The sequence below is a fragment of the Phalacrocorax carbo genome, chromosome 1 (assembly GCF_963921805.1).
Source record: "Phalacrocorax carbo chromosome 1, bPhaCar2.1, whole genome shotgun sequence".
NCBI classification, from domain to species: domain Eukaryota; kingdom Metazoa; phylum Chordata; class Aves; order Suliformes; family Phalacrocoracidae; genus Phalacrocorax; species Phalacrocorax carbo.
The window spans coordinates 79,428,250-79,438,380 of record NC_087513.1 but is presented as its reverse complement, the minus strand read 5'-3'; the positions used below and the strand labels follow the sequence as shown (position 1 = coordinate 79,438,380).

The 10,131-nt window shown below is 45.0% G+C and overlaps 1 protein-coding gene across 6 annotated transcripts in view; it reads left to right on the top strand.

The window, feature by feature from the left end:
- Positions 1-824: 824 nt before the first annotated feature.
- Positions 825-10,131, top strand: part of LOC104046566 (zinc finger CCCH-type antiviral protein 1) — a 30,546-nt gene continuing 21,239 nt past the window's right edge. For 3 of the 6 annotated variants that reach the window (XM_064461617.1, XM_064461598.1, XM_064461607.1), the window contains exons 1-2: positions 825-1,306; positions 5,173-5,305. In XM_064461617.1, the coding sequence (XP_064317687.1) occupies positions 1,020-1,306; positions 5,173-5,305 (420 nt within the window). In that variant the 5' untranslated portion in view covers positions 825-1,019. The remainder of the gene's footprint in view (positions 1,307-5,172; positions 5,306-10,131) is intronic. The other 3 variants (XM_064461579.1, XM_064461570.1, XM_064461588.1) reach the window with 2 other exon arrangements.

The window sequence follows — 10,131 nt, the reverse complement described above, 5'->3', positions numbered from 1 at the left end:
ACCTTTCCCCCAGTTTTCATGCTTCAGCGCCTTCTGAGCCAAGAAGTTCCCTGTTATCACTGCTGGCTGATTTGTGGCCTTCCCTTATCTTGGCACTCTCCTTTGCATCAGGATGTTTCCACTGTTAGTAACAAATGGCCAATCAACATTCCAACCATTAAGACAGTTAGCAAGTCAATTGAACGGCCCTCGGTTACACAAGCACAAACAGTTCCATATTGACACGAATCAGATGAACGCATTTTACATTCTGCACAGGCGCCATTGTGAGGGGTGATTGTGAAGGGTCTTTTGGGCAGTCATAAGCCCCTTCCTCAGATAAACTTTGTATGACCTCATCAAGTTGTTATGTGAGGCCCAGCAGAACCTGGGACTGCGTGTCCTCTGACATGCCCCCCACGTCCCGTGTCCATCGATTTCCTGCCTGCAGTTCGCTACATCTCGCTTTACCTTTGAGACATTAAACTTTCAGTCCCTCATAACTTCAGGTCCTGCTGCTGCAGCTTCTGCCCGAGCAATGGCTAGCCCGGAGGCAGGTATTTGCAGATCTTGGTTTTAGGGGCTTTCTGTTCTTGTCGTGCTTTCAAGACTGACCATCACGGTTGTTTTAAACCTGCAACATCATAGGGACCGAGAACGGTACTATATTCGGAATTTGGTCCAGGAGGCAGCTTATTGCCACATCCAAACATCAGAAACAGCAAAGAACCCGGCAATTTACAATAAATGCTAAAAAATTAAGGAAAAAAAAACCCGGAAGAAAACCCCACACCCCTTTCACTTCTCGCATGACTTGTGCCCTGGGTGGCTTCCCGCCGGCGCCTTCCCGCCTTTCCCCTCAGCGCTCCGGCAGCCGCAGGCCCCGCCCGCCGCCGAGCCCCCCTCGCGCATTCGGTTTCGATTCCTGCCGATCCCGGCCGAGCGGTTGAGCCTCGCTCCTCCTCCTCCTCTTGCTGGCCTGTTCCGTTTCGTTCCGTTCAGTTTCGTCCCGCCGCGGCCGGCGCCTCGCAGGGGGAACGATGAGCGACCCGGTGGTATGCTGCTTCCTCACCAAGACCCTGTGCGCCCAGGGCGGGCGGCTGGGGCTGCCGGAGCTCCGGGAGCACATCGGTCTCTCGGCGCAGCAGCTGGAGGAGACGCTTTCGGCGGCGGGTCCCCAGCGATTCCTGGTGCTGCGGGACGGCGGCGAGCCGGAGGTGCTGGCCGTGTCGGGCGTGCGGCTCTGCCTCCGCAGGGAGTGCAAGGGCTGCGAGCGGCTGCACTTCTGCAAGCTCCACCTCATGGGCAGGTGCAACCTGGGGCCCAGGTGAGCGCGGGGGGACGGCGGGGGGACGGCGGGGCGCCGGCAGCCCCCTCCCCATCCCCCTTTCCCCCCGGGTTTCCCCTCAGAACCGGCCGCCGTCGGGACTGTCTCGGGGCGGCTCGGCGGAGCCCCGCCGCCCTCCGGGGGTGCCGCTCCGGCCCCGGCTGCCGGCGGGAGGAGGGTCCCGGTCCCCCGTCCCCGCCTCGGGTACAGCCTCGTACCGGGCGTTTCTTGCTCGCGAAGGGGTCGTTCGCTGCCCCCTTTCCCGGTTTTCTGAAAGGCCGAAGTGGCGGCGGTGGGTTGCGCTTTTCTGAAACCGGGTTTTCTTTGTCAGTAGTAACCGTCTTTTGTTAAGGCCCCGTGTCTGCCACAGCCATCCCTCAGCCCACTGGCATCTGGATGAAATAGTTTACAAGTATCTCTCTACTAAGGAGAGGCGAAGTGCCAGCGTGCCGTCTGGTTTTAATCTGGAAAGTTAGAAGCGCTTACTTCTGCTCTAAGTCACCGCTCCGCTTACAGGCCTTTCTGTAAGAGGCAGCGTTTGATTTTCTGTGTCCATCAGTCCTGTTTTCTGGAAGTACGGATGACTGGCAGGAGAGGTAGCCCCGGCAGCCTCTCTAGGCACAGGTGGGCCAAAGGTGGTACAGTGTTTAAAAAAATAACAATAAAGGAAACAAAAAAGAAATGCAGAAGGAAAACCAGGAAGCTTTTCAGTGACGATCGTTGGCAACCGTGAGCTCTGATGGAAGAATTTGCTGTTTCAGCACCTAAGACCCATGTCTTGCAGTGTTAGTAATGTGCTGATACCCCACCAGATTCTTCCTCTTCTGCTCCAGCAAAATAGCCTGTTGTCTGTTCAGATCCGAAGAGGATGCAGGGTAAAGGCCATGTCTATCTCAAAATGGTACTAGTAAAGTATTAGGATGCTAGGATTTTCTTGCTGCTTCTCGCTTTACTGAAGGTATGATAAGCTTCTGTGTGATTCACTGGTAGAAATACCTTCAAGTGCGTATAGGCGCTTGCGCTGGATCACTCCATGTGAACAAAAATGTGCAATGATGTGATTCTCTTCCTAATGATAAACCATTCTGTCCTCTCAATAACACTAAATATTTCAAATCAGCTTTGCATGTGTTAATAATAAAAGGAAGAGTATGCCTTTTGTGGGAGGGAGGTTGATTAAAATGAGGGGGCAGAAGTACTGCTAGGTGGACCACATGGATCAAGACAGGGAATACTATTTTTTAACTGATAAGGTAAAAATTTAGCTGTCCTGGTGATACAAAAATTCGCGGATACTATCTTTCAAAGTCCGAACCTCCCCGTAAGAGGAAGCGGAGTATCCAGAAAGTTCCCGAAATAAAACTCAATAGCAACAAAGTCACTATTAAGCAGGCATCCTTTATTACAGCGCTGGGCAGCACTGGGGATTGATCCACCATAAGTGCTCCAGTGATTCGGTAAACCTCCAAAGATTATATGCTATAAAGTCATACATATTTATAAGAATAATGAGGATTCATTAACATATGTAAAAGATCAAGCTGCATGCATAGTTGTTTTTTAGTGGTCTTTGGGAGTCCTCCAGTGGTCTCTGATGGTCTTCCTCACCTGTCCACTGGCTGAACTTTGGGTTTCCTTTGCCCATATATAGTCATTGAATGAGCTCCTCGGTCCTTTAGCCTTGGACTGTCACAAGGGGTTGATTTAAACTAGTTCCTCGAGTGCTTATCTCGGCACTGATGTCCTGAGTCTCTGTTATCAATGAATTTACGAGCTTATTCACTATCTTTTTAATCCTGTCTGGCACCAAGTTGCATTCTTCAAAACCCTGAAACTATCTTTGCAAGGGAGGAAACCACAAGAGAACAAGGATGCTTACAATAAGGACTAAGTCAAGGACTGTCAGGGGTTTAGTTCTTTCACTGGTTTTAGCTGGGATAAAGTTAGTTTTCCTCCTAGTAGTTGGCATAGTGCTGTGTTTTGGGTTTAGTGTGAGAATACTGTTATAACACACTGAAGTTTTAGGTGTTACTAAGCAGTGCTTATACGAAGTCAGGGACTTAGCTTCCCATCCTCTGCCACTGAGGAGGTGCACAAGAAGCTGGGATGGAGCACAGCTGGAACAGCTCACCCAAACTGGCCAAAGGGATATCCCATACCATATGACATCATGCTCAGTAGATAAACTGGGTGGGAGCTGGCCAGGGGGCAGCAATTGCTGCTCAGGGACTGGCTGGGCATTGGTTGGTTAGCGGTTTCATCCCTTGTTTTTCCTGGGTTTTGTTTCTCAATAGCTTTTTTGTTGTTTTCATTACAATTATTATTATAGTTTTATTTTATTTCAATCATTAAACTGTCTTTATCTCAACCCATGAGTTTTCTTACTTTTGCCATTCTGATTCTCTTCCCCCATCCCACTGGCAGGGGGTGAGGGTGAGCAAGCAGCTCTGTGGGGATTGGTCGCTGACTGGGTTTAAACCACAGCACTAGCCCTTCTTCCAGATCTTGTGTCTTTTTTGGTTTAGATTTTTTTGAAAGAAAAATGTGCAAGTTACTGGGGTCTTCCTATTTAGCGGAATCAGGATTTTAGTCCAGTTAAACCCCTTTTTAACTTGGGTCTGGCGAGTAACTTTTCACTGCTTTTTTTCTAAATGTGCTATTAAACTCAGCTGACTGGTTATCACTCTATTTGTGGACTGTTTCAACCTTTGACTTAGAAATATGTACTCAGGTGATGTAGGTCACCATGTGACTGTCAGTGGAATCTGAAGTTAACTGTGGAAGAACACTGGTGATGGCTCCCACCTCAGAATATTCTGTAGCTCTTCTATCTTCATAGCCATTAATCAAGTGTCTACACAATTCGGTATCCTTAGAAGATAATTTCTCAGGACCAAAGATGGCACACTTCTACCCTTGAGAATTCTCATTCTTGTTTATTTGCTTGCAAATCGATGTGTCCAGCAGGCAGTGGGGGTCGGGGCAAAATGACTACACGAGGGTCTCTGCAGAAGGATTGGATCAGACACAGCATGAGGTAGAAAAGCTTTCACAGGAGAGTTTCAGGAGTTAACTAGAGGCTAAAAGGATAAAGGGAACAGAGACTAGTGTCTGATAGATTAACAGTTACTTTTATTGGTTGAGTGTCTAGTCTTAAGGCTGTATCAAATCATGCTTTTGAAGAGCAAGACATAAGGAAGCTGGATTTTACTGCATTTAATTAATGCACAGGTTGACTGTGTTTCTCTTATTATTGATTTGCAGTATCTTCTCAAATAGATGCAAAAAACCCCCAACCTCAGAAGTCAATGAACTTTCTTGGATTTTTTTTTTCTAACTTCCTAGCCAGCAAATATAACAAATTGTGTTGTTTTTAGCTTCGTTATCTCTTTGGTTTGCACTCTCAGACTTTTGCATCTTTCTTTACAGGCCACCCCTGGGACAATGACCTTTTACATTAACAAAATCAAGGGTGTTGCAACTTCCACCGTTGTTGATATAATCCTCTAAAATTAGCTTTCCCTACAGCTGTTCAGATGGTGTGGCTACTTGCCTCTTACTGGAGTGGAGGAAATTGTGGCGTAGACAGGCTTGCCTTCAGTCTGTGCTGCTAGCTTTCTTAGAAGTGGTCTGGCCACATTGAATTTGAAAATGGGGATAATAACGTCACTGTATTTCACAGAGTTATTATGCTGTTTGGTCCATTCTGTAGCTAATTACACATACCATATAAATGTTCACAGAGACTTTTGCCAAACTGCCTTTCTTCCCATGACTTTTCCCAAGCTCAACATTATCTGAGGTTCTTCTTTAAATCAACTTGACTGAAGAAGTAAACATTGATATTTCTGTGTATTTTCTTGCAGATCTTGTAAGTACTCACACGACATCATCAGTGCTGAGAACAAAAAAGTTCTAAAGGCTCATGAGTTGTCTGGCCTCAATGAGAATGAGCTGCGAGTCCTGCTTCTCCAAAATGACCCTTTCCTCCTCCCTGATGTGAGTTGAACTGATTTCTTAAGGATTTCTTAAGAGCAACTTTGTTGATTAGGAATGGGAGAGGGCAAGAGAAAAGGTGGAGGTCTGATCTCAATTTCAAGCTGTTAAGATATGAAATAGAAATATTAATATTAGTGAAAGCGCTGTGTACTTATAACAAAAAAAAAAAAGGCAATAAAACTATTAAACACAGAGTGTGTTGCTTACATAAATACCAGAAGGCTTGCACCTTGGTAAGGCCATGTCATCTATGACTCGTCAGCAGAAGATCTGCCCTCTGACAGCAGGGAGTGGACGGCAAGGCTGCAGCCTGTTTTGCATGCTGTTCTCCTTATCCCAAGAGGATAGCCATAAAATTACTCAAAACAAGCAAACAAAAAAAGTCAGCAACTTCACCAGAGATTTACAGTGAGGTAAGCAAGACGGAGGTGAAAGATTACAATAATTGTACGTGCTTACAGGATAAAAAGCCTGACAAAACCAGTTTGTTGGCTCTTCTCCAAGAGATGATGGAGACTAGGAAACGAGGGCCCCTTCCCTTCCCCAGCCTATGTAGGCCAGCACATTTTGGTACTTGAGGGTATAGGGGAATGAGAAAAATCTATGAGAAAATTATCAAATTGATGCAATCAGTCCTGTGTAAAATCTTCCCCTTCCAAAGCACACTGAGTTTTTGTACACCAATTTTCTATGAAGCAACCTTTGTCTGGTTTGTATGCAAGTCATTGATTTTGTTAAATTTGGCTGAACAATCCATTCTCATTCTGCATGTGTGTATAAGAGCAGTGCTATCTTCAAGGTAAGGCTGTTTCAAAGCCAAGAATATCCTGTTCTGGCTACAGCTGTTCCTAGTTAAGAATTTATCAGAGTACTGCCTGTTACCCTTGTCTTTTGGAGGTTATAATCTCCACGGATCTGTTGGCATAACAGTCCTATTGTTTTCTTATTCCCTGCTGTGACAGTGCTGGGCTTTGACAAAATAGACCTTTTCTTTTTTTGTAGTGTTTTAAAATATGTTGTGCTGGCAGATTCAAGGAGTATGGTGGTGATGAGCAAGGAGGATTAATAATATCTTTGTCCCACTCAGCTGCGTCTAAAACTAAAGTACTTGTTTAATTAATCCCAGTAATGAGCAGATAGTAGCAACCAACATTGATTGGTGTTACTCTTAAACTCTTATCTCTAGATCTGTTCAGCCCTCACCACTGGCAGGCATCGTTATTAACCTCTAATTGAGCATCTTAATTCCTATTGTGGAGTAAAATAGTAGGAACAAGGAAAAAAAGTGATCGATGCAGGCCATTCATAAACCTGAGAGCTAGGGAGAGGGGTGTGAAAGGCAATGTGGCTGTTCCTTGCATAGAAATGCTGACTGGCTGAGTGTGTGCTAACAAATAGCATGTAAGAAGCTCTCAAGCATGAGGAAACTTTGGTCTTCTGTGACCTGAGCAGGGGTGCAGGGTAAGAACAGTGCAACAGCACCCCAAAATCAGGCTTTTTTACGCTTCTCCTCACTTTCTTTCTGGCGCTCCTCTTTTTTTTTTTAATTTTTGTTTGTTTGTTTCTTGCAAATGCAAGGGGTGGTGTGCTTTCTTGATGTAGCTAATTAGTGGAGTCCCTGTTTAGCTGAGGCAGCACTTTGTTCTGATTTGGTAGTTTATTCTCATGCTGCCATGTAAAAACTTAATCTGGCATACTAACATCACGTTTTAATGCATTTTCCACTAGATGCTCTGCAAAATGGCTCTCAAATGGATTCAGTGTCTTTAAATCCCTGGGAGCTTCACTTTGTAGCTGAAGTGGCTGGTATCTCCACTACCCTAGAGTGATATTTTGTGTAATGGATGCCCCGTACAAGATGTTTGTATTTTTAGTACTCTCTCAGCTTTTATGCAATTCTGTGTTTTAGTTGCTTTTTTCCCTACTCTCTTGAGCAGGAAGACGCAAACGTGAAAGCAATTCCTATGCTCTGGCCCCCAAAACCAGTGTCTGACATAAGTCTCATGCTTTTTTTGGTAGTTCGTAAACCAGCTTTAGGCTGCATGACAAACTGCTCTCTGTTTCTGGTTTTGATTAGCAGTAGTTCTGGAGGAGAAAGTTTCTAGAAAGGAGGGCATATTGAAGTTAAGGGGGAAAGACCTATTAAGAAAGTACTGATTTTAAGTTTTTCTAGGAAGGTTCAGCAAACTATATTACTCCTTTGAACCAAGGGGCTACTGTATAAGTTTATATCACAGCCCTTAGTTTGTGCTTGGTTGTATGGCTCTGGTGGATGTTGGACTGTTTGTTTCTAGCTCAGTAACTTCAACAGTTACCTCCACTTGAAGGGATGGAAAAAGAAGCCGCATATTTGAAGCTTTAACTCCTTTTTCTTGTTAGGTAGACACTCAGATGAGGCATGTACATTTTAGATGAAGGTGACACTTGGAGTGGTATCAGGCCCCCAAAACGGAGCAACATTCTTCAACTGCAGAAGGCCGTCCCTTGGCAGTGGTGTAAGATTTGAGTTCTTTAGTGACCAAAGTTGCAAAGCATCTCCCACAAGACTGTTAATTACCTAGCACTTGCATATGTGCTAGATACATAGATCTCAGAGTGCTCTGTAGATAAGCCTTTCTGCATTCCCCTCAGACAAAGTTGGGAGAATAAGAGAGGAAAATGAAGTGACTTACCCAAAATTCTAGAGTAGGTGAATCATTGCTTTGTATTGGCAGGTGCTGGTATTTTGGGATCTCACTAAGAAAGGCACATGATGCTTAAGATAAATAGCTTGTTACTACTAAAGGTTATAACATGAAAAAAAATCTTGTGTGTCTCTTCTGATGTTATGGGAACCCACAACAATATAGCATCAGACAGACCTCTCTGTTAGGACCATGGCTTGCTGTGCAGAATTCCCATCTGTGGTGAGATTCAGCACCCTTGCTGTTCTTCACATCTTTATAGTATTTTTCGGGGAAAAAAACCCAAAACAAAACAAAAAACCCCAAACCAAACAAACAAAAAAATGAAACAAAACAAAAACCCCAAAGATATTGATCTTCTATCCATATAAAACAGTGTTCTAGGTGGTACACCAAGGTTCCCTGAGAGCATTATGCTGTTATGCACCTCAATAGGACCAAGCTGTTACACACAGTAGGTACTGGTTTTATTGTTAAAGGCAGCGGATCCTAGTGGCATGGTATGTGCTCGCATTGTGTGGCTGTCACTAATGACAATGTATGTGCCTCTGTAAACAAGGCTTACAGATAAACTGCCTAGATATGCTAGAAATCACTATCTCATCATTATAATGTCTTCCACAGTGGCCCACTGCATCAGCTGAAAATAGGTCCAAAATTAATTTTCCAAAATTTTTTTATCAGTACAAGAGAGCAGCTGGAAGGAGTTCAGCGAAGAGCCACTAAGATAATAAAGGGACTGCAGCATCTCCCACATAAGGACAGGCTGAGAGAGCTGGGACTGTTTAGCCTGGAGAAGTGAAGGCTCAGGAACTCTCATCAATGTTTACAAACACCTGAAGGGAAGGGTGTAAAGAGGACAGAGCCAGGCTCTTTTCAGTGGTGCCCAGTGACGGGACCAGAGGTGATGGCCACAAACTACAACACAGGAGGTTCCCTCTGAACATCAGGAAATGTTTTTTTTACTCTGTGGGTGACAGAGCACTGGCACAGGTTGCCCAGAGAGGTTGTAGAGTTTCCCCCCGTGGAGATATTCAAAAGGTGTCTGGGCACAGTTCTGGGCAACCATCTGTAGGTGGCCTTGCAGGGGAATCTCTGCTCAGACACCTGGAGCACCTCCTCCCCTTCCTCCTTCTCCTACCTCGGTGACTGCAGGGCTGTTTCTCACACTTTCCCCACCAGCCCCCTCACTGCCCTGCAGAGTTTTGCCCTTTCTTAAATATTTTTTCCCAGAGGTGCCACCAGCTTGGCTGACGGGCTCAGCTGAGTCTGTCTGCAGTGGGTCTCTTGGAGACAGCTGTGTCCATCATGCAGCAGCCTCTAGCTGCTTTTCACGGAGGCCACCCCTGCTGCCAGCACCTTGCATGAGCACCCAACAGATTGTAACACCACTAGTAGCATTTTGTGGTGCAGCTGAGCTTTATTTTTTTTTCTAAATAGCCATAATTGCAAGGGGATAAATGGAAAGTTGTGATACAGTTGCACAAACAGGGTGCAAGAAAACGTGTAGAAGTAAAATCTGCAAGATATCTGGTAAAACTAAAATCCTGCAGAGCAGGCAGGAAGGCTATGTGATGGAAGCAGAATAATCCACTAGAACAAGCAAAACCAGAACAAGTTCAGATCCCAAAAATAAGATGTCAAAAGCTAATGAGATCACTCCTTGGGGTGTTAGGGGTAGAAAAGCATAAAGCATCCACAATGACAGGGAAGATGGGCAAGAAAAGACAACCACCTTTGGCTTTTGCTTCCCTCAGGGGCTAAGAACCGTCAAAGATAGTAGCCATCAGTACTCACTGAAATTACATCCATTCCATGGCTTTGTATGCTCCCACCCAATTTAGAGTAAGTTGGTGGAGACTAATTGTTCTGTATGTGATACTGACTGATGGTGATAAGGAACTCACCTTTGGCAATGGGTATTGTTAATGAATATGAATGCAGTGAAGAATTGCTTTGCGATTGAAACTAGCCTGATTTTTCAGTCTTTTGAACACTGCCATCCCAGCAATCTCTAATTCCCTACTTGATATATAAATATATATATTTTCAGTTGCAACACAACATAAAAACTGTCTCTCTTGCTTGGAACAGGGTTTGGGAGGAGATCTGTGACAGCTCTGATGTGATGTTGGAGCTGCC